Raw genomic sequence first — 25,523 nt, forward strand, 5'->3', positions numbered from 1 at the left:
CATGAAATTAAAAAATTAAAAACTCAAACCCATAATTGAAAATTCGAGAGTTTATTAAATACTTTCGAAAGTTTAAGGACCAAAATATAGAAAGAAACTTAAACATCAATTCACCATAATATTAATGTCTAACCCTCTGATTCAGATATATGATCGTGTTTAAGTACAACACAATAAATATGAAAATGGGAATTGAACCTCTAATCTCATGAGAGGTAATACATATCATCTACCACTTTGCTCACTTTGGCTTCATAGATCAGAAAGTGTTGATTTAATCACAAATGAGATTTCATCTCTTTGAAAGTCTGTGCTTCGTTCTTCAAGATACCCTGGCTTGTATTTCTTTTCTTTTCTTTTTTTTTTTTTTTGAACATGGTCAATTTAATTATTTTCATGTGCTTTGTATTATTCACTCATATATTCAAACCCCTTTTTCTCATCTTAAAAGTGACAATATTAGATCACATGTAGCGTGGAGAGAACTTTTTTCTAATGACTTGGCCGTCCATAATAATGCATCTCCAAAAGGCTAATACCAATTAAATAAATATACATACCAAATAACAGTCTCCAATAATATTACACAACCCAAAGAACAGCTACTACTTACATTCCCTCCAAATTCAAGAGAAAAAGAACACGCGCACACACACCCCTTGGATTATTACTGTTTATACAATAATCACAGCCAAAGAACATATTCACCATTTTTTTTTCCTTTTTTGAAAGGATCTTTACCATTTTAGTTATATTCTATTGATGTATTCAATTAATTTAATTCATGAACTTACATTAGAGTACAAGGTCAAAGATCAGCTGGAACTGAAGCAATTCCCAACGCTTTTTTGACGTCAACCTGAGTTCAGTAGTTAAGAGAGAAATAACAACTACAATCAACAACTAATCAGTTTCATTTTCAAGGAAATAGGCTTTATGGAGCTGCTTGGACAACATACCTCAATTGCCAATGGATTGGTGGTTGGACCGTAGCGGTTGATGACAACCCCTTCCTTATCTACCAAGAACTTGGTGAAATTCCACTTTATCCGGGAGCCTAAGAACCCATTGCTAGTTGCTTTGAGGAACTTATAAACAGGCACCGTGTCTGGACCATTCACTCGTACCTAAATGACGATAAAAAGAAGGTATATGATTGTGGACTCTCAATAGAGAACTATCTTGTGGAAATATTGTGGAAATATTGTTATGATTGTGGACTCTCAATAGAGAACTATCTTTTTAAGAAGCTTGTGGAAATATTGTTACGTTGCTTTAGTTTTCAAGGTGGGAAATACCTAAATACCGAATTCATATGCCGTTGAAAAGAAAGTAAATCTAATCATTCATACTCTATATGAATTCTATCTATTGTGATAGTTTAAATCGTAGGAACTCCATGAAGCTGCTCAAATAACAATGACATCAAACCGTATGTGGGATTGTAGGAAGTATACGGAAAAAGGTGATACTTTATTATCATGTATCCAAAATCTTCATGCCAAACATAAGAACAGAAACTCAGCGTTGAAATTTTGAATATAACCGAGTTAATGGACACATAATCAGAAATATGATTCTTAACATTCAGTGAAAACCAAAAACAAGGCTTCTCTTTGTAACATTTAGAAAAGCAGTGTTACCTTTTGGAAGATTGGATATTCTGCCTTATACCTTGTACAAGCAAATTCTTGAGCATCCTCGCTCGTTCCAGGCTCTTGCTTCAGAAACTGATTGCATGGAAATGCCAGTATTTCAAAATCTGAGGACAGCAAATAAAAACCAAAAGAAGATAAAGTAAGATTTAATACCATAATCTAGGTTCCAAAGAAGAGGGGGAACCCAGGGATATATCCACATATCATACAATTTTGAGATTTTTATTTTTACTTTTACAATTCAATGAAAAGTCAAAACCTACTTTCCTCCTACAGTGTCAGACAACTGCCAACACTACCAAATATCTCACAAAATATTAAATCCTAAGTAGGTGTCCAATATGAGATCAACCCATTCTCTCTAGGCCGGTTAATTATTCTTATCAACCATTTGGTAATCCATGGTGGTTCAAGGTCTTTTAATTTAGAATCAACAGTGATACCGAGCAGAATGGAAAAACAAAAGGCACCCCCACACAGAACACCTTTTTAAAAAACTAAAGAGACAACAGAGAACGGTTTATGTAGAAAGTTCTTGTCTCCAAAAATGAGAAATTTCGTTTCCTTCTCTCCCGTTCAGAAAAGTTGTTATTTTTCAATTCCTTCAATTGACCACACCATTCGTGAGAAAGCTTAACTGCACGTGAAGTTGTTGTTTCTTGCTAGAAGAGTGACAAAGAAATAAGGTCTGTCTTTTCTCAAGACAGGGCTCAGACACGCACCAAAATCAAAGGAATAATGCCAGTCTTTCCTCTCTTTCCCTTTCATTGTTTCCTTTTTAATTGTTAAGTGCGGTTCACAAAACCCTTTAGATATTTTCTTCGAACAATATGCCTAAAAAAGTTTATCCATATGCGTATGCCGTTAAAAACATATTCATTACTCTGTATCACATGGGTATTAAATTCAATTCATCAAGCAGCAGGAAAAGCTATGAAAAATTTGACAACAAAAAGGAAGAAATAAAACCTTGATCCTTGTATCGATTGTAAAGCTCAGTCAACTGTGTGTAATTCGAATCCGTAAACCCACTGTTCAAATGCCAGAAAAACACAAAAGAAGTAAGAACATAAGCAATAAAGCCAAACATCAAAGACCCACAAAGAAACAATCAACAAAAGAAAGCAATAAACAAACCATTTAGACGCAACATTAACCACAAGAAGAACTTTCCCCTTATAGACATTGAGGTTTACGTCTTTGCCTCTAAAATCCTGCACCCCATAAGCACAATCTCATTAAGCAAATAAAAAGAGTGGAGGTCCCAATAAGGAAAGAGACGAAACAGAGATCGTGACAAAGAAAAAGGAAGAGAGAAAAAAATAGGAAATAGGGTTTTTGGGGAAAAGAGGAAAATTAAAACCTTGACAGTGAACTCATGGATGGATTTCTCGGAAACTGATTGAGACGCCCCCATTCCTTTTAGATTTTGAAGAAGAAGAAGAAAAAAGAAGATTGGGGTTTACTTCAAATTTGATCGTGAATGAGGACTTGGAATCGATCCTTTAATGGAACCCTAGAAATTCCCAGCTGGATTCCTATTTGCTTCAATGGTTAAAGACGTTACATGTTATCGATCGCATTGTCTGTCGATTGATATCTATGTCAGTTATGTAAAAGAATATAAAAAAGATGAACCAACAATTTATCTATAATTAACAACCAACATTAATATAAACTACTATATATCTACTTTCTTTTATAAAATATGACTAAATTGCAAATTTGATCCATATAATTCAAAAAAGAAGTTCACATTTAGTTATTATTATAATTTAGAATTAAAAATTAGTTCATTTTAGTGTCCATGGCATGCAAATTATTTATTCTGGTCAAATTTTTTTATCTTTAACTCATTTTGCATTGAGCCTCTCCTTACCGTCAAGCCACTTTCTCAATTCCTATGGAGCATCCCTCCTTTTGAGTCTTTTGGGTGATTATTGAGGCCAAGAGTATTCCAAAAAAAGGCTGTTAAATAGACATTTGTTTGACTCTTTTTTATCGACATATAAATCCTATTTAGGTGATTTTATCAAATCATAATATTGAAATTCTCCGAATTCTAGCTTTTAGCTTAACCTTCCTTATTGGGGAAGAAAATTTGTACCATTTTTCTGCAATGCATGTAGTGGAAGCATTGAAAATTTAAAGATCAATTGTACAAGATTTTTTACAAAATAAAATATCAATTAAAATTCTAGGACGTTGAGCGATTGTGTTAGATTTCATAAAGATTATGTAACAAATTAGTTTTTTGTTGATTGGGTGGAAGCTTGAACCAAAGCGATGTTGTTACAAGGAAGTTTTAGGTTTTTCTTGTTCTAGCTTTTTCTTGTTCTTCTAAATTCAACAAATGTAGGGTGAGATATAGAGATAAGCAGTTAATCTTTGACTTTGGCATACTAATAAGTTTTTCATCTATTGAATTATCCTTGACTTAGAAAGTAAGTTTTGAGGATAAATAGAATCAAGTAATGATTTTTTTTATTATTATTAAGAGAAACAGAAACTAAACTACAAACCTCTTGTTAATAATGTCAATTGAGCTGTATTCAATTTAAAAAGTAAAAATAGTTTTAAAAAAATTCAATAAAAGAATAAATTATTACATTTCTTTATGAAATTCTATTTGAGTTCAAAATCGCCTCAACCTCGCTACAATTGAATTACAAAAGAGAGTTGAAATTTCAAAATCGACAAGTAATTTTCCACCGAAGCATGTCATTAGTTCTCAGCTAAGGTAGCTAACAAAAACTAATGTCACACTACTCTTGTTGAAGTTTTTTTTTTTTTCTATATCTTTGAAAATAGAAAACTTTGTTCATACATGTCATTGCTTTAGCCTTGAACTCACATAGTATCACACATGGTTGCAGACGGCAGGAGGTTCAAGAAAGTCTGCAATAAATACTACTTACAACATTTTATTTGCGTATAAGAAACAAAAACAATATATATATATATATATATATATATATATATATATATCATGGCTTTCTATTCTAAGCAATCATGCAAACTTCTTCCTGGTTTTCTGTGTTGTTTCGTACTTCATCCTCAAAACTGGATTTTCAGATTCATGCCCTCAAGAAATGTCTTTAAACTATTCTTTTATACTAATTGGTATGGAAGGACTTCAAAACATAGATCATAATTAATCTTTTTAGTACAAAGGGAAGGTAAGGCGGACCATTTTGATCCTCAACAGTGTGTTGCGTTGCCAATTGAGATAAGCTTTTGTTAGACAAAATATAGAGCACAATTAATAATTAATAATAGTAACAAACAGCAAACAATGAACTAGAACTCCAAAAGTTCGTTTCAAAACCCATCCACACAAACAAGCCACAAAAATATACACAAACCATAAACAGAAAACAGTATCCTAATTATTATACAAAAAGAACTGCAAACAGGACAATCCTAACCAATTCTTTGAATGAAATTCTATAGAACTAATCTTGTCAATATGTGATGCTAGCATATCTATTATAGATCAAGATGCTGAGAAAGCCACCATTAACCCCATTCAAGAAAATTCTTACACAACAAGATAACCACCAGATTACTGCGCACGAAGAGGAAGATCTATATATAAATGAATATACAAAAGTTTATGACGGAGAACACCGCCATGTATTTCTAATGTCGAACAAGAAGTAGCTGCTAACATAAGTACCTTACATCATGTTGAGTAATTGAAAATTTCAAATGGAGGAGAAAGAGGAGCCAGGGTGTTGTAAAGAAGCATCGTTAATGGATGAATTTGCCATTACTTTTGCTTCAGAGGAAGCAAGAGGCAAAAGATACAATCTCAGTTTTTCCTTCCATAACTAAGGCATGGGGTTGGGGAGATGAGAGTTACTGAGGAGGTAAAGAGGTAAGAATCCTTTTTAACAACTCTACCCTTGTATATTGATAAACTACCCAGTGAAGGGCTTTCCAAGTGATAAATTATGCTAAAAAAATTGGATACTCGAAGAGTTCTAAATAAAAAGAAAATTGGAAAAACTGCATAAACAGCCTACATAATTACAGTTCTCAAACCATCTCTACAGTGGATCCGGCCTACCCGCCCAGCATCTGCATGAGAGGAGAGGTTGATATATTACCTATGTACACTATTGGCACACATGGATTCTGATACCGTTTGCACCTTTGTAGAACCGTGCCAACGTCTCAAGGAGTAAGCTAAAAAATCATTTCTACCTGCAATTCCCCAGATGGTTTCACATTTAGCGCAAATTTTCATAAGTAAATAATAGTAACAGTGAACTTTATAACAATTAGTTACCATTTCTAGTAATTAGATCGTGTTACTTCATCTTGGTCGCCAAAAGCTAGGACCTGAATTACAAAGAATAAATGAACAAACTGTCTAAGCCAAGCAGCCTACACTTGTAGAAGAGTGCTTTATACATCAGAAGTGACATCATTGATGTCATACGACATCATACTTATTCTTTTATTAATATATATAGATGAAAAGAATTGTTATAAATTTAGACAGTTACCTCGATTTGAAACACGTACGGGGCCTTCATAAGGTTGTCTATACGGCATGGAGTTTCTACTGTTCATATCTCGAGAGGGAAATCTCCACCTCTGGCTATGTGATGTTGGTTCACATGGAGTTCCACCACAAGAAACAGGGCCATAGGATGTTCTACCTCTATCATGATACCGAGAACCTATATGAAAATAGAAACAAGGTACCCACATTAAAATATTATAAACAAAATTAGAAGAGACACAGATACCCAAAACTACAAAATTTAAATATCTCTCATATTGATCTATCAAAAATGCTATAAACTTTACCGTAGAAAGGTCGTGGAACCCTCCAGTTATCATGAGGTTCATAGGAGTAATGTCTCATTCTTTCATGGTCATTGTAGAAGCATTCACCATCTGGGTCGTCTGCATAACGGAATCTACTTGAATAAGAAGCAGGTGGGTCCTCCCACCGAGGCTTCATACGATGGTCTCCATGGACATAAGTAAAATGATCTTGTGGTGGAGGAGGATGGGGTGGTCTTAAGGGGTATCCTTTATTGTGCAATGCAGTAGAATCATCACGCTGGCCATTGTTCAATACTCTACCAGGCATATTACTGTAAGAACGGGAAGTAGATTCTGGCATCTGCATCTGAAGATCCCGACGTTCTGAAGCAGGGTACTGCCCAGCATCACTTGTTCTTTGAGTAATCCCAGATGCATTCGATGAAGCAGGGTAATGTACTGTGTCAGCTGTTCTTTGAGTAGTCCCAGATGCATTTGACGATTGAGCCACCGGTTGCATCAAATTATCTTGAACACTCTGCAATATATAACAACACATAGGAGAAAGAGTTAGAAAATTTAAAGTAGAATTAAAAGAAAGGACAAATTAAGCAAAAGAACAGGTACTAACGTTTGTCTCCCTAAAGGAGCGGTCCAACTCAAAATCACTGACACATGAATCACTCCTGGAGAATGATGGGGGCAAAGGTGGAGGCTGGGGAGGAGGGGATGATGGAAGTGGTGGGCACGATGGTGGCACATCCTGAGGTAGTGGAGGAGCCATGGGCGGAGGAAAATGTTGCTCAAACTTATTATCCACAGCCTCAATAGCATTAACAACTACGGAATTAGATGAACTAATTTCAACTTCACAAGGGGGAGCAACATCTTCCATTTCAAGCTCACCATCAACATCTTCCAGAATATGCCTACGTTTCTCCATAACGGGAACAGACTCAAATTCTTCACAAGCTTGAGATGTGTGCTCAGGAGTAACAGCCTCAAAACTCCCTCCATCAGAATCACTTCCCTCATCTTCGTCCTTAAGCATTCGAGGCATGGAGAAACCAGGGATTTGAAAACTCGAATTGCTGCCAGTGTAAAAGTTATAAATGGATACATTCTAGCAGTTACAGATTACTTTTAAAAAAAGACTAATTCTAGGAAAAATTGACAATATATTCAAACCTTCCATATTCATCCACAAGCATCCCTTCCATTTCCCTGAGAGGATCGTCTAATGACCTTTCTGTTCTGGATGAACGCCGAGAGTAGGCACCAACGGATGATGAGCCACTGAGTGACTCCAGTTCTCGCATATGATGACGAACTATTGGTTCTGGAAGGACCCCTCTCTGTGACCAAAGCCTTAAAACCTGTAGAAGACAATGAAGAGTGAGAAAGCAAAAACATGGATATTGAAAGAAGAGATTGAACGAAACATTATTTCGAGTACTTAAGATTATTGAGACCTTGATGCACTGTTTACGATTTTCCTGTGCATTGCTTCCTGGAGGAGCAACAGCAGCCAGGAGTCGTGAGAGCACCAACTGGATGGCTGGTGGGTAAATGTCAGCAACATTGCCTAGAGCATCAACAAACATCTTCATATGAAGTTTACAAAGAAAAAAATCTTCATTGGATCATAACATTAATACTGCAATAGTTAAGGTCAAATGACTTACCTTTTAGGTTCTGAGAGCTCTGAGTGATTGAATCAATAAGAAAGAACAGATCCAACTTTTTATGTAAGCTTGATTCCGTGTCTAGAGTTCGAGTGAGGACTTCGACCACCTAAAAAGAATTGATTCAAATTTCCAACGTAGTTTGACAAAATTCTTAGAAATTTAATAACCAAAAGTTGAGAGAAAAACGAAAAAAAAAAAAAAAAAAAGATATTATTGAATAGTCCCCTATGGCGCAGCATCTGAAATTTCCAACGTAGTTTGACAAAATTCTTAGAAATTTATTGTGCAAGAAAGAAAATTTAAGTCCTATTTCATGACAAGCAGTATGCTCTTATTCTTACTTTTTTAGCATTCTAGCGGCACAGGAACATAAAAGGTTATTATAACAGGTAATCACAATATTTAATATACATTCGTCTTTCTCCGTTTTCTGATATCACTTCAAAGACTTTTCATCAAAACTAAAAACAGATCTCTCTTCATGGACTAAAATTAGCTATTATCCATAACAGGAAGTATTTGTTTCTTCCCACAACATAGCTTAGTGGGCAGAGATAACTTTGGCAGTATGGACTATTAACCTAGAGAACCTGCAAAAGAACCGTGGAAGATTCTATAACTGAATCCATTCTAAGGGTGTGTAATGGTATAATCATATGCTAACTTGTTATAGTGCTTAATGCAGTTTCCTATTTTGTCTCAGCATTTTTTTATAAATTGAAATATTGAAAATTTCACCGAAGGTTTAAGATAAAACATGCCATTTTCACAATCAAATTCAAAAAACAGACACTATTTTGCGCACAGCATTTGTGTTGGACATGTGAAGTTCTCAAACAAAACTAAAATATGAATGGATGTCACTACATAAAACTTACACGATATGATGCTCAAGATCGAAGTTCATTTCTAGCTAGAAAGACTTCAAAAGACTAGACTTGATTCCATCTTGTTGCCATCCAAAGAATATTATTTTGGAACGACTCATGGCCAAATAATTATTCTCTGAAGCTTAGTTATACTTGCTGTTTACAATTTATTTCAATTCCAATGAATAGGTGACATCTCGTTAGCACGCAACTCTCTCTTGGCATATTACTAAACAGATTATTAATTACTTTGCAGACTGTCAAAGGATGGGGAGCTTGCTTATATACAGAATGTTTTACGTAAACTCTCACCAGTACATATCGGATCTAATGAGACATCAAAGATGGTCACTTGATTCGAGTATTTTCTATGTAAAACCTTCCAACTCATCATATGCTAATGGAGAAAAGATCCTTACTGTTTTTTTATATACGTTAGTGTCCGAACCAGCTTACGCATACCTCAATAGATCTCACGAGACGACCAGCTTGACAATACAACATTTGAGTGTGGAAATTAAATCCTAGATAGGTGGCTACCATGGATTGAAGCCATGCCCATTACTATTTATCGAGACTCTCCTTTTTTTTACCATTAGACCAGCCTATGATGGTTGAAAATATGCTTACATGTCAATGGAAAAGCCTAAATGTCACAAGAAAACTATATAAGAAATAAAATAAAATAAAAACTAATATCCTCTGGTGGATTATGCTTAATCTTAATGAAAGCCATAAAAGTTTAGATGTTTTGCAACGAAAACGTCTTCAACTACATTATACTCTCGGTTTTCACAAAATGATTTTAGGGATAACCTTCTAGATCTCACGATCTCCCTCCCCTAAAACCAAAGGCAAATATTTTATGGATGTGCATAGTTAAAGCTATCTTTTCAGAAATATGGATGGAAAGAAATAAAAGAATTTTTCACAGCAGCAACTCTCTTGGAAGTCGGATAAACTCTCTCCCTTGCAAATTACAATCAATAATGAAAAGGAAACAACTAGTGAAGCAACAATAATTCAGAAAAGAAACTGTATTACCTTAGGGCCAAAACCAAACTTCGCACATTCAATAGCTACGCGTGTCGCTCGACCAATGCTATCTTTTGTTCTAGTCAAGTTCCCAAGCATAGCTTCAAAGGATGAAAGAGCAGCACGCGCTTCAACATCCTTGGGTTTTAATTTTAGAGACACCGGAGATTCAAGTTTAACTTCCTCCAAAAGGGTACCCAAACTTTTCTTATGAAAATTAGGACTAAAACTGATATTATTTTGTAGAAGACTACGCCTATCTGAAATAGAAACAGGATCAACTGAATCCATTGTAAGAGAATCGTCTGTGCCTGCAACAGACAGACTGCACCGTACTTCTGACACATCTTTCTGAATAATATGCTCAACAGAAAAGGGAGATCTACCATTCACCTCTTTCACATCAAGACTGGGACAGAAGAATAAAATAAGTATTCAGAAAAGGCTGGGCAGAAGAATCGTCCAATTTAATTTATGTTTATATATATATATATATTGAAAACTAAGTTGTTTGACCAAACAGTCACTAAAGAACTCTTGTTATCATATTTGACTTTCCTCCATATGAAAAGTGATGAATCTCAGATTTACATAAGAATCAGCACTATATGTCTGACATAAGACTAACTAGAAAGTCACTAAAAATGGTTCAGAAGAGGTTGCAATGAACAAAAGTGCTGCGTGAAAAGCTTTTCAATCTACGACAGGAAAGGACTTTATGTGAAGAAACATAAAATTAAATCTTTAGATTTTTTTGGATAAACACAACAAATGAATGAAGACAAACCTGTCAATACACAAATATTCAACATTATCTTTCTTCCAGATATACTGGCTTGTATATATCAAGAAATTTGCATCCTCTACATCTTATACATGCTAAACATACATGCAAAAAATTGTTATATGAAGAAGAAAACTTCCAATAGGAATGGGCACAGGGGAAATTTAAAATGTCTTTTAATCTTTAAACCAGAGACAGTAGGGGGGAAGAAGCATGAAAAGTCAAAGCAATTCATAGGTATAGCAAAGAGGGATAGATTGTGAATTTCAAGATTAATTCTAGTAAAATTCCTCAAAACAAGGAAATATAAAACAATAATTATGCTTACATGTTCTCTTCACAATTTTCAGCAACTGCAGGCTTCGGGGACTTAGCAATCATGATGTCATCTGCACAACCCTTCACTTCATCAGATCCATTCTGATGTGAAAGCTTACCAATATCATGGGAACCAGCAACAAGTTCACAGTCCATCCTACTGTTCTCTGAACATTCCAAATCTTTGTCAGGATTTGCAGATACAACAATAAGTGGACCAGCAATATCAGTGTTGCTTTTGCCTTCCAAAGGAAGTAACTGATCCATTTCACCACAAATAGATCTAATATCAGCCAATTCTCTAGGAGACTCCTTTTTCACACTGTTCATATGAACTACCGTTCTATCTGAATGACAACCTAATTGAGAATCAATATGATCTGCAACAACAATATGCTTTCCTCCACCTTCCAATATAACATCATCCTTGAAATCATGTTGTTGATTCTGTGAATTTTGATCTGCTTGATGATCAAAGTCTACTATTAGAGGTGTTTTTCCATTTTCCTCAGTGATCGTTTGATTCACATTGGTAGAGAATCGCTCATCTTTCAATTCAGAGGGATCGTCATGAAAAGTTCTGCCCTGCAGCCCTAAGCAATTGCCATCTTTGATTTCTATTTGGACATGAGACGAACTACATGTAGAACTTATGGGGCACCCGTTCGTAGAAGTTCGTGTTGATACAGCAGTTTCAGCAGCGGCCTGATCTTCTTCAGCCACATTAGCTGACATAGCCTCCAAAGCACGGTGGAGGCGTTTTGATGGTGGTAAAACAGATTCTCCATCAACTGAGCAACAAAACGATTGGTCTTTCTTATAATTACAAAGCTGAGACCAATTTGCAGAGAATTGAGTGCAAACCTTAGAAGGTGATGTGTAATTGGGAACACCATTTGCTGTATCCAAGACTCTATCATTACTACCATCAGCAGAGTTTGAATAACAGCTGACTTTTCCAGAAAGATTGAAAGGTACTGCTTTCTTTTGATTCTGTTCTTCTGTATCTGAATGTCTTTTACAGTCTTCTGAAGATGATACTTCACTCATCCGAACTCTTGCTCGTTTCACTAATGGAAGATGTTCATCACCATTTTCTTTGGAACATCTTTCTGTCTTATTTTCACAACCATTTTGTAAACATTGATTTGAGTTATCCACAACAGCTTCTAAAATCTCCTCCTTGTCTTGAGCACCTCCATTATCCTCAGATGCATCATTGATCACTCGTTTTCTCATTGGCTTCCTTTTCTTCTTGATGACAACAGCCTTTATGTGAAGATCAAGTCCTTTGCCAAACTCCACATCTCTCTCCAAACACTCCACAGCTGTCTCAGAGTGTTCAAATTTACACCCAGAATCAATAGTGCTGCATTCATTAAGGCTATATGTATCAGAGTCAGCTGTAACAATCTCAGAAGCATTGTCTTCAATGCTAACATTTGAAATTAAAGCTTCTGAAGTTGCATCATCACAGTCAGATCCATCAGGTGATTTTCTGTTTCGCTTATTCCGTCTCAATAACACTTCAGGAATGTTATTGGCCACTATGTCTCCACTACTAAATGGGATTGCCAAGTGTTGTAACCTGCGTGATTCCATCCTAGATGAGCTTCTAGATCTTTGAACAGATACATTTCTCTTTGTGACAGAGCTTTTTAATCTTGTTCCGCCTGACCTTTTCCTTGAGGACGTACAAGCAGGAAAGGGTTGCTCAGAAGCATCGGCATCAGTAGATTGATCCCGTCGAGCCATGTTATCAAGCAAAGAATTACCTTGTGCACCAGCCAAAACAAATTTTAAAGGAAGAGCTGGTTCACTCGTGTCTCTAGAAGAAAGTGAATTATTTGACTGCAGATTGTCATTATTTGCTACAGGAGCTTCTGTTTCATCTTTTGATCCCACGTTGGCAGATGAATCTACAACACTGCCCCCATTTACTCGAGCTAAATCATCAGATGAGATTATCTCATCATTATTATCACATTCTTTTAACTTCTCATGACAATCAATGATTTCCTGTACGGCACGAACAAAATCAGCTCCCTTTCCTTGACGTTTAACCAAAAGAGATTGCTTCTTTTCTTCAGTAAATGCCTCAACATCAGCAGGATTACAAAAAGCTCTGCAAGAAATAATGATGAGAATAACATAAATTTTCTGTCTCGTTTTTTCAGATTCAACTTGTAGGAGCAACCAAGGAAAAGGGAAAAAAAAAAGAAAACCCAAAATATATTGATACTGTAATTCCAAAAAAGAGAATAACGTCGCTACCATAAGTCCATGAAGGCTAAGCTAAAGGCTAACTTAAAGAGGCTTGGGAATATGTGGGGTAATCAGTTCTTGACCCATAAGTCCTTATAGAATATGATACATTTACATTTAAATGAAAAAATACAAGGGCAAGAAAAATCAAACTCCCAAAACTCCTCTAAAGAAAAAGTTTCCAACTAGGTAAGATACAACTTAGAGGACAGTTACACAAAAGTCTTCGAAATCGAGACCCAAAGAGAAATATAAATCGAGACCCAAAGAGAAATATGAAACATCACCAAGGTCCCTCTCCACACCTCTAAATACTATGTTGTTCCTCTCCCCAAAACATCCCACAATATAACACACACCCCAACAAAACATAAATTCCACCTCTCTTTGAGAGATGGACAGAGAAGGTACTCCTCGAACCTCTCTTTGCCGAGCTAACTCAAGATCATACCTTTGAAAGAAAGAGGTACACATGGATCTCAAAAACTGACAGCTCCAAAGAAGGTGATCCAAGACTTCCTCCACCTTTGGAGGAAGAATACCAAAGAAGGGGTTGTCGCTAAAAGAGAAATTTGTGCTCTATTTTTTTGAGGGAAACGAGTCTCTTTTATTAATGATAATAATGAGACAAAAGCACAAATTACAAGAGAATTATATAATGAGCAAAAGATCCTAGGGATCCGTAAATGCACCGGAACGTCTCAACTAGGTTGACACCCCTTAGCATCCTCATCATATTCGTGCAAACTAGTAAATACTTTAAAACTAAGGCCAAACAAACGGCCCCTACAACATAAATAAGAATGTATGAAAATCCAAGGAAACAAACCCAAATACACAAAATATCCCATCTGTCTGGTAACAGAATTAAGTGAAATAGAAGACCAATTATCCCTAAACCCTGGTTAGTTTGCTGAAATGAAGGCACTCCAATCCAAGTTTAGTCAGAAATGTAGTACATATCAAACTCCTTAGATAGAATGCACCACGATGAAGCGTTTCTATGAGCAACTTCAACGATCTATCCAACCAAGAGATTTGTTTTGAAAGTCCTTTGGTTTCTTTCAAACCATAAATTTGCCAATAATGCTTTGACCACATTCCACCATAAAATCTGAGTGGTCTTATTAAAATAAGGCCCTCCTAGTAGTTGTCTAACCAATTCTCTACACTCCTTATAAACACCATGACATGTTAAAAATGGAGAACAATTTATCCCAACGTTTGGCTGAATGTGAGCAAAGGAAAAAGAGATGAGACAGATCGTTTGAATTTGGCCAAAATGCGATTCGGCTTCCATTTCCCAGTTTGAATTTGGCCAAAGCTTCCACTTTCAACCCAAGGATTTTAAACCTACCTCGAGGACAAATGTTTTTGAAGAGCTGGGTAATGTTAGATACCTAGAGCAGGAGTATAAAGGTAAATTAGATGTGGTGGTTAGATGGTTATAAATAGGAAATTGGGGAGTGAGGAGAGACCATGAAGATTTTAGTAAAGTCAAGGGACTGTCATACTCCTTGAGAGAGGGGAAACAAAAGGCCAGGTGCTTTTGTTCTAGTCAATTCATATTGTAATTTCATATCAGATATCAATAAAGATAAATATTATATCAGTGTTCTATAAAATTGGTATCAGAGCAGTGAATCTTGGGAAGGAAATCAACAATGGAGCAAAAGCAGATTGAAGAAAAACCGGAAGCCTTTGAACAAGAAGTGATTGGGATGAAGAAAGAATTAAGCAAAATTCCGACAATTGAAAAAAATCTGAGATTCTTAACAAAGAGACTCCAGCGGTTAAGAATTCAAACCGAGGAAAATTAACAGTTGTTTTTACAATGCATTGAAACCATGGTGAAGGAAAAATCGACAAGTGAGTGAAAGAATCACAACGAATCTACCAGTGATGAAGAGTATAGTTGAAGGAGGAAGTACATCTACGAAAAGAATCGAGAACGAAGAACAAAGGAAGGAAATAGAAACTGAAGAGAAGGTTAGCAAACAAACGGAGAAAATAGAAACTGAAGAGAAGGTGAGCGAAGAACAAAAGGAGAAAATAGAAACTGAAGAGAAGGTGAGCGAAGAACAACGGAGAAAACAGAAATTGAAGAGAAGGTGAGCAATCGAAATAAGTTCGAATAGTCAGTATTTAGCGTAACTTCAGGTTGTTATCGATCACCGGAGGAACACGATCCATTAAAGAACTAGTTGGAATTAAAACAGAGGTTGATATTTAGTTTCCGATCACTAAGGGAAGAACTTAGCCGTGGACAATTTTAGCAAACAAGCCGAAATTCATGGAAGATCGGCGAGAATTACCGACGAGACCCGAAACGAAAATCCGAGTGAAGAAAAAGTTGTTCAAAGAAGCTGAAATTGATTGGCTGTGGTGGAGAAGGAAGACGTCGGAAGTTGACTAGTTTAGATGGAAAAAGAAGACGCCAACAGTCGTGTGGATAATGAGGAGGAAGAAAACGCCAGCAAATCGTGGTTGTCCAAGAAGACGATATGGAAAGCGAGAAAGTTGCATAGAGAGGAAGATGTTGTCATGATGCTGTCAATGACGTGGCAGAAAGGGATAGAAAAGGAGGTTAGAAGAAAGAAAACTAAACCCTAAAATCTATTCAAATGGGCTGCAACTTATCTTAAATAATACAATGGAGGCCCACCATTAAGTAGGTGGAGTGGCATTTGACAAAACAAATTGATTATGGGCCTAGCCCACTGGAGGAGAAGAGCTGAAAATAATGGAAAAAGAAAAAAATACGAAGCTGATGGAGGATTTTTTTTCTTTTGAAGGGCAGATTACTGAAAATTGTTGGTAATTTAGAAAAAGAAGAGAAAGAAGAAAGTTGTAAACACACCTTGAGGACAAGGTGTTTTTGAAGAGCCGGGTAATGTTAGATACCTAGATTAGTATAGAGCAGGGGTATAAAGGTAAATTAGATATGTGGTGGTTAGATGGTTATAAATAGGAAGTTGGGGAGTGAGAGAGGGCATGAAGATTTTAGTAAAGTCAAGGGACTGCTAATACTCCTTGAGAGAGAGGGAAAGCAAAAGGCCAAGTGCTTTTGTTCTAGTAAATTCATATTGTAATTTCATATTAGATATCAATAAAGAGAAATATTATATCAGTGTTCTATCAGATTTCTTAAGCTCATTCCATCATTTCCAGCTGAACATATCATTTCCATGAATGTTTCACACCACCATATGCCACAACGAGTCTTCTTTCTCAAAATACCACCATCCCCACTTAGCAAGAAGGGCCAAGTTTTTAACTTTGAAGCCACCTAGCCCGAGGCCGCCATCCTCAAAAGAGTTACCGACTGTTTTCCACTTAACTAAGTGATTACCTTTATGCCATTATGTCCTTCCCAGAAAAAATTCCTCAAAATTCTTTCTAGAGAAGATATGACCCCTTCGGGCATTAGAAAAGAAGAAATGAAGTATGTTGGAAGGCTAGATAGGACCGACTTACAGAGTGTGGCTCTTCCCCTCTTGAAAGATTGAACATCTGGTTGCCAAAAGGATACTTGTCTTGGATAACCCCCCAACGAAAGTCCCAAATACAAGTTGCAGCCATGGGCGTGCATGGGAAAAACCTCTATATTAATACCACATATTGCTGATTTTTCCCAACTCACCTTCTGTCCTAAGCACCATCCATAAAACTCTATCACTTGTTTTAACTTGTAAAACATTGGGCTGTCATATTTGCAAAACAAGAATGTGTCATATGCATACTGGAGAATAGAAACGTGGACTTTTTCTTTTCCGACAATAATCCTTAGTAGTCCATTCCGATGAAGTATGTCTACAAGCCCCCCAATACTTCAATCACCAGAAGGAAAAGAAAAGGTGAAAGTGGATCACCTTGTCGTATCCCCCAAGGAGCCAAAATTCTCCCTCTTGGTCTTCCATTGATGAAGATGGAGTATCTTGGATTTTTTTACCTCCCATTATCCATTTAATCCAAGTGTACTCGAACTGTTTATTCTGTATAATTTTCTCTAAGAAGTCCCACTCAACACGATCAAATGCTTTCTCAAGGTCAAGTTGAAGAATCCACCCTTTCTTCCTTTTAGCCCGATACTCCTCTCCAATATTTGTCTTCCTCCTATGAAAGCACTCTGAGACTCGGCAATAGTATATGAACCTTCTTAAGTCTCTCAGCTAAAACCTCGGCAATGACCGTGTAAGACAAGGTAGTTAAATTAATAGGTCTGAAATCTTTAACTGCGACTGCTAGCTCCTTTTTCTGAATTAAACAAATGAAATTCTCTTGGACGCAAGCATTTAACCTTCCATCCTTATAGAAATCTTCGAAAAGAGCTAGGATGTTTGGCTTCATATATCCCAAAATTATAAAAGAAAGTCTGTTGTAAATCCATCTGGATAGGGGGCTTTATTCTTGCCAAGCATCTTGATGGCTGCCATTATCTCCAACTCTGAAAAAGGTACTGTGAATGTTGAATTCTACCTTGGAGAGAAACCATTCCAATCAAAATTCAAAGGGAGATGTCTCAAACCCGAGCTTCTGGAGTAAAGTTGTCCGTAAAAATTCAGAATTGGACCTTCAATTTCTCTGAATGAATTGGTTAACCCACCCATATCCTAACTTTGACCAATTAATTCATCTTTCTCCTAAACATGAGACAATAAAAGAGTGGAGATTTCTTCCAGCATATCTCTAAGCCAAATTTCAGCTACAACTTGGCCTCAAAGCTTACATTTCACAGAAGATATGCGACATAAATACAACTACAAATCCAAGAACCCCCTTTCAGTCAAAATCTTTCTATTTTAAAGTTTAAAGAAAAATAAAAAATAAAAGAAAAGAAAGTCAGAATAAACCTTATGTAGCCCTTGTTCAAATTTATCACAAGCCCACCAGTATTTTATAGAGCTCAAGGCACACTAAAGCACATTAGCCCAAGAAAGCTTAAGTCCAAGACGAAAAAATAAAAAATAAAGACCACGAGGCTTTTTTTTGGCGAGGTACACGATGTATTAAAATGTAAAATATAGCTACATGCATATATATCTTTGGAAGGAGTGAGCAAAGAAGGCTGAAAAACTAAGCCCACCAACAAAACCAACTTCGACAATCAGTTTTTCGATCAAGGTCACTTTATATGGCAATATATCCTTAGAAAAAAACCCACAAGTCTCTAACAAAACCCTCACGTATCTAACACTATCTAGACAAGAAGAAAAGATAAAGGATACCTCTCTAGAAAAACTGAATAAGGGTAGATCTTTTCCTTTAAAGATAAAAGGAGAAAAAACCTATTCTCCCAAAAAAAACTAGATACTTATGAATGCTTCCCACAACTGGATCCCAAAACAAACCACTTGGCATATCATGGCCAAGAGAAAAATAGCCTACTTTGACCCCACCAATGACACCCACCTATTCAACTTAGTAGAATCACAATTAAGGCCAAAAATAAGACTTTTACTTCTATTAATCTTCAACCCAATTATCACAGAACGAAAGAACATGGTTTAGGTAAACCAACTTGAGAATGTTGCCCTCCATCCCAAGACAAACAAACTTGAGATATCAATTATCCACAACCGGCAAGAAAAAGAAAAGAAAAATGAAAACCTCATCTCAAACCTATTGAAGCTCCAAGTAAACTCCTCGCTTGCCATTAACAAGAATGCAGTTGATAAATATCCTTGTACAACTCTAAATTCAAGACTCCATTTAAAACCAAAGAGTTGTTCCCCCAATCTTATCTAGAAAGTCCCAATTCACGTCATCATAAACATTTTCAAAATCAACCTTATAGGGCAATTTTTTGTATGCCTATGAACTCTCCTCTTGTGTAAGTTTTCATTTTCCTCAAACTGAGTTTCTCGTCAAATAAAGAAATTAAGAATCCCCGCACAATGTTGCAATTTAAACCACCAAGAAAAAATTGAAAGACCAAGTCCTCCTTCGATGGAACTTCATCAAAGATACACTTCTTTTTCAAATTCCAGAGACTACATTTTCATAAAGTTCTATGGAAGCATTCAAAAATACCGACAGGAAAAACACAGGATGGAAGTCTAAACAACGATAGACTTAAAAGGCAAAACAAGCACCAATCTAAAGAATAATAGTGGAAGCTAATTACCTAAATTCCTAAGTACAGACCCAAAGAGAGGCCCTACACTTGGCCCCACACTTCTTAAAAGAATACCTGGTAAAAAAATCATTTTTTAGATAAAAAAACTACTTTCTTTGAGAAAAAATGAAAGAATACAAGGTCATAAAAAGAACCACAACCAGAAAAGCGGAGCTTCCCCTACAAAAGGTGGTTCGTTCCAAGTATGCAAAATAGTGTCAATAGAAATATTACAAAAGGGCTTTGAAATCTAAGCCCAGAGTTTCACTGGAACCTACGAGATCAAACTGACCCTAGCAAGCCACAAAAAGGTGACCCTTCTACTGAAGATGCGAATGGAGGGGGAACTCCCCAATCATGTCACTAGTATCCATGTGTCGAGCATGCAAAAAACCAACATCTGGAAAATAAAAATCAGGCAGGTCTTGCAAACTCACAACATCAAAGAATATGTTCTTTGGTCCAGATTTTCCCCTACCTTCTATTAAAGAATACTACAAAATGAGCCCACTAACAAAGGCAACTTCCTCACAAGCCAATCCTTCTGCCTAGCCAAATACTCCATTAAACAACAAAATGACTACTGCGCTTGAGAACACGACCTTTATCACCAAAAAAATAGATAAATGAGACACAACATTCTCCATCTTAAGACAATGATCAGTATTATAAGCCAAACAAACACCAAAAGTTTCAAAACATGATTTTCATATAACACGAGTAAACTGTCACTCTGACAGATGTGACCTAGATCCACATATGCTTCCAAATAAAGAATCCAACATGACAACCCAACAAGAAGATCAAATGTCTCTGCATAACCCAAAATGCAAAGAGAACAACAAGAGAATATGGGGGGAATGAGACCAAAAATGCCCACTATGAATTCAAGGACATAGTAGTAAAACCTATAGAACAAATCTGGTTCAAGTAAAGATCATATGAGTATCCCTAATATGAAAATTAAAAAAATTAAGAAGAAAGTTGTGTTTTTATTCCTTGCTTTCTCATATCTATGAGCATTTGGATTAGTTTACATGCACTGCAACTAGATCAAAAGACCACCATCTAACCATATTGCATTTAATTCCCAAGAAAACTCCTAGGAATTTAAATCCTGCGTAGGTGGTCACCATAGTTTGAACACGTTCCTTATGATTTACACCAATAATCCAGATATCTTCTTATGTGGTTTGAGTTTTATGCAAGCAAGTTTCTAGATATCGGTCATCTCTAAAGATGGTGTAAACCAAAAGTCTAATTTTTTTTAATCAAATGATTATTCACTCAAGAGAGGAGAGAAATGTTGTATTTATGGAGAAATATGAGTAAAAGGTCCAAACTACACTTCTAACTAACTTTCTTAACTAACATTTCTTTTCTATTACAATTAACTCTCTTTCTCACTCCTGGGTACACCATATTCCACCCCCCTAAAAATAAACTCATCCGGAGGTCTTCTAAGTTGATAATTGGAACTCATCCAGAGCAAAATAGGTCTTCAAATCAACAATATCGAATGGGTCAAACTGTCTATCCTTCAACTTATTGTAGATTCCCACAGGATATCTATTCTTCCTTAGATGAATCATCACAAGATCTCCCTTTTAAAACTGAACTTCTCTTGTAGTCTTTAGCTTCCTTGCAAAATTGAGTTGTCTTCTTGATCATCATTGCTTGAGAATCTGAATCTTGGAATTTTTGGAGCATTTCTTGAATATTTAGTTGCCTTCTTGGATTTTCTTCGACTTTTCTTTTAATTCTTCGAAGCCTTTCTTGAAGTACTTCTTGTTGAATTCTTCCATTTCTCACTGCAACCCCAACTCTCCATCCTCTTCCAGCCCATTCTTGCTCATATAGTCGACCATTCTCTTGGTTTTGATGAGCTGCCGCCACCACTTCCATCCTTCTAGTGACCGCATCAATGCTTTCTTAAAGATCAGTGTCACATAAATTCCATCCAATGAGAATTCAACGGACAACAAGTGTCGGGTTGATGTTCTTGGAGGGAGGGTGGGGTTTTCTTCCACCTCTTGTTCTTCCACATGGTTGTCCTCCACATTCGGTTGACTAGCTCTTCTTCAGGCCATCAGTCCCAAATCTTGGAGTTGCTCAAAGTCTATTTTTTTGTCAAATGATTATTCTCCCAAATGAGGATGTATTTATAGAGAAATATGAGTACAAGTCCAAACTACCCTTCTGACTGACTTTCTTAACTAACATCTCAAAACTACCCTCCTAACTAACTTTCTTAACTGGCATTTGTTTTCTATTACAATTAACTCTTTTTCTCACTCTTGGGTACACCAAAAGGTGACATTGTGTTTCTAGTTTTCTCTTCCTTAAAGTTGCTTGAAAGATGGAAGAGTATTCTTAAACATGCCTATATATAGGTGTAGGAATCTAACTTAATTTTAGACATAATAGAGTTCACATAGACATGTCAACTACCAACTTCAAAAAACTATGGCAGAATCATGTAGTATAGATCGTTTAGCTTTCTAAACGAAAGAACTTCTCAACAAATCTAGAAACTTTGATGAGAAGATTTAAGGTCATTGTTCTGAAATATGTTTGTCTAACTTAATCTTATGATAAGAAACAGATTTGTTACTAAACCTCTAGGCCTTTTAACATATAATTCATAAAAGTAAAGTAAGCACATAAAAATAGGTCAAGTGGCCTGGAAATCATACAATACACCTTGTGACATTTTCATTTTTCTAGATTGTTATGGTGTTGTTCTTGCACATAAAAACATGAAAAAGAAGCGAAAAAAAGTGTTGTTTGCATGTTCTAGACTGCAGGTATAACGTACTAGAAGTGTACAAGCTGTTTTTAATTAGAAAATGATTTTTTTCTATAAAAGCTCATATTAATTGAGTAAAAATGAAAGAAAACACAAGCATAAAAAAAATAATAATAACCTCCACAAAAGGGAGCACCCAAAGAAAGGATCTTTAATCTAACAAAATAAGACCTAGAGTATGGTGAATAATTACCTAAAGAACTTGTCATTCACACCTAGGAGAAACATTGCAGGGTTCTTTGGAGAGTTGGAATGAAATCATTGAATAATTACCTAAAGAACTTGTCATTGACACCTAGGAGAAACATTGCGGGGTTGTTTGGAGAGATGAAATGAAATAAAGATTACTGGAAATCAAAGGGGTATCAATTGAGGGGAGAACAAAAATGGGATTGTGAAGCATGAAAATATTGGAAAAGTGGGTTGGATTGAAAATTGTGGGAACGAAATGAGTTTAGTATTATAACTCGAGCCCAAAACGCTCAATCGAACCATGGGTTTTCCATTACATAACATTACATTTCTATTCCATTATAGTCCAACAAACACCCCCTAAGTTTACAAGGGACCATACATCAAGAAGGTCCCTCAATCCCTCTAAAAATTTTATTATTTCTTTCGTCCTAAATACACCGAAACAACTACTACAAACACCTCAGTAGTTTTTTTCTTTTTTAACAAGGAACTAATGGGAGGTAGCAAACACCTAAACAAATTTGGCTAAATAACATTCTATTATCCTGAACAATGTTGAGAATGCCAATGAACTATAGTCTTAACTTAAGACTAAGCACCTCTTTAATCTCTTTCAAAGTGAAAGGAGTCGAGATCTAGTACCCTACATCACCCTAATGCAACAGGCTACCTATCTAACAGGCCACTCTAAACAGTCGATGAACGGCCTGTGAATGCATAAAGAAGAAAAAGAATATCATCACTCACTCCATCTCTCTATTCCCAACAATACGTTCCATCATCTGTAACAAGAAACAAGATACAGTTCAACATACTCCTGAAAATAAACACCCCATAAAATAACTTCCTACAAATGGAAATCTCCTTCTTCAAGACCTTACTTCACTCCAAACTTCCTCCAATTCTTCTCAGCTTCATCAACTACCAACTCATATTCCCCTTGAGCCTAATATGTCATTCCCTCAACCTTTATAACATATGCTTGTTTTGTTTCATTCAATATTTGACACATAGGTTCAACCGTATTAATATGTGATGGGTTCCACATCAAAAAAAAGTGAAGGGTCAACGTAAATTATTTCATGGTGAACAAATAAAAAATGATCGCTAATAAGAACTTGTACCAATAAGAATAGCAATAGAACGGAAAACCATAAATGGTGAGGCCAACAAGCAAACACAAAGATTCAACAAATCCCCCCCCCCCCCCAAAAAAAATTGATTTCAAATGATAGCAAAGTTGGAAGGAATTTTTCTGATATCAAACTAACGTTCCAAATAAGTTCAAGTTAGAAGCACTGAAAATGAATCGAGTACTCACATCTGCTGGGTTCCAAAGAAATAGACAAGAACTTTCTTCCAATCGGTTGAATAACCCCATTTCTCTGGCTCGCTCACCTGTCATCAAAATCAGCTTGCACGTGAAATCAGAAAATTACAGTCTTTCCTAACTTAACCTAAACTTCCAAAAATGGAAAGAAATATTAGAAAACATTTAATCCAGAATTATAGACAAAAAATAATGAAATTGGGTGGCATGTGATTGTTCCAGTTCCAATATTTTCCAGAAATTTGTTGCCTTGATGATGTATTTTAAGTCGCCGCAACTATCAGTACATCTACTAATTTCCAACCGCAAAAAGATTAAAGTCAACAAGAAGAACAAAGAAGAAAAACTGAAATTTCTAAATTTTGTAGATTCCATTCAGTTCCATAATCGTTAGCACGCTTCCCAACAACCCATCCAAATAAATATAGTCCACAAAACCATCGTATCCCCAAACCTGTGAACTAAAATTCCAAAAGCTCCCAAATTGTGCAATGAAAACCCATCAGATATCCATAAAGTTAAAACCTTTTCTCAATCAGAACCACCACAATCTTGCTAAACTATCTCCAACACCTTCCCATACCACTAAACACCCCAAAACCCAAATACCCCTAAAAACATGCAATCCAAAACCCTTACTAAGCACAAAAGAAAACACTACCCCATCCAAAAAAAACCACACACAAAGCTCAATAAACTAAACCATACCGTAGCAGGCCAAGCAGGGAATCCTTTCACTTTAGCCAGTACAAGATCCCCAACTTTCCACTGCCGGCGCGAGGCGGCAGCAATAGCGGCTTTACCGGCACCTTTTCTTCGACTCGGTGCCATAGCCACAAGCACAAAGGGCTTCGATGAACAAAGAAACCCCACTATTTCAACTCAATTGAAAGCACAAAACCACCAATCAGCAGAAATAGCCCGAAGAACTGGAAGTTGTTGCACCGACAAAAGAACTTCAAGTAATTAACAGACATTGGAAAGCAAAACCCGTCAGAAAAAAAAAAGGTTGAAGTGATGGGAGGAGGAAGTAGAAGAGTGAGAAGACCCCAAAAAAACCCTAAAATTCCACGGCAAGAGAGAGAAAGAGGAGAAAGAGAAGGCGAAGGAAAAAACAGACTGTAGAGCTTTTTTTTTTTTTTGTTCGTGGAAGGAGCGCTTTCACACAGAGAGATATGAGTTGGTTAGGTGGGCGAGATGCTAAAATACGCTATTTGTATAATAAGAAATAATTTCATTGATTACTCTATTGTGCGCTTTTTTGTGTGAATTAATATCTTGCTTTTGGGTACTGTGTAAATAACACGTGACCCACCAAATCAATCATTCGCTTCCGGCTCGGCCCATTTCTCCGGGATTTCGGGTGGGCCGGAATATGCTTAAGGATTTTATGGCCCACATGGATTTTCGATTGAGAATTTGAATGGGAAACAAACCAATTCTTAAAAATTATCTTTTTAATCTTGAGGTTTTAACGGATAAGTCTGGTCGAAATTTGGTCATACATTCATGATAGTTTTGTTTTTTTAAGAAAAATAGTTAGAAACCGGTAAGAAATAATCAAATAAGTGTTGATATACCAAGGATCACATTCATCTTAATTCATATAGTCTCAATTTGTCTACCCTATTTATAATTTTATGGATTAAATTTCTTAATAATTGTATTTAGC

The 25,523-nt window shown here is 36.1% G+C and overlaps 1 protein-coding gene across 1 annotated transcript; it reads right to left on the reverse strand.

Annotated features, from left to right (window-relative positions):
* Positions 1-523: 523 nt before the first annotated feature.
* LOC103492878 (protein HUA2-LIKE 2) lies at positions 524-25,018 on the reverse strand. Its single transcript, XM_008453424.3, has 17 exons — positions 24,560-25,018; positions 23,843-23,919; positions 11,145-13,259; positions 10,042-10,441; positions 8,126-8,234; positions 7,913-8,025; positions 7,629-7,816; positions 7,072-7,531; positions 6,480-6,978; positions 6,173-6,349; positions 5,771-5,867; positions 3,022-3,121; positions 2,796-2,872; positions 2,628-2,689; positions 1,644-1,762; positions 960-1,127; positions 524-859 (listed from the first exon to the last, which is right to left on the reverse strand). The coding sequence occupies exons 1-17, from the start codon at positions 24,680-24,682 to the stop codon at positions 809-811; spliced, it is 4,935 nt and encodes a 1,644-aa protein (XP_008451646.1). The 5' UTR covers positions 24,683-25,018; the 3' UTR covers positions 524-808.
* Between the last annotated feature and the right edge of the window lie 505 nt (positions 25,019-25,523).

This window comes from Cucumis melo, chromosome 1, assembly GCF_025177605.1.
Source record: "Cucumis melo cultivar AY chromosome 1, USDA_Cmelo_AY_1.0, whole genome shotgun sequence".
Taxonomy (NCBI): Eukaryota; Viridiplantae; Streptophyta; class Magnoliopsida; order Cucurbitales; family Cucurbitaceae; genus Cucumis; species Cucumis melo.

Coding starts and splice junctions, on each gene's coding strand:
- LOC103492878 (XM_008453424.3), bottom strand. CDS start 24,682: ATGGCACCGAGTCGAAGAAAAGGTGCCGGTAAAGCCGCTATTGCTGCC. Junction 8,235..10,041: donor AGTTTGGTTTTGGCCCTAAG/GTAATACAGTTT, acceptor AATTCTTTTTAG/GTGGTCGAAGTCCTCACTCG. Junction 6,979..7,071: donor GCTCCTTTAGGGAGACAAAC/GTTAGTACCTGT, acceptor TATATATTGCAG/AGTGTTCAAGATAATTTGAT.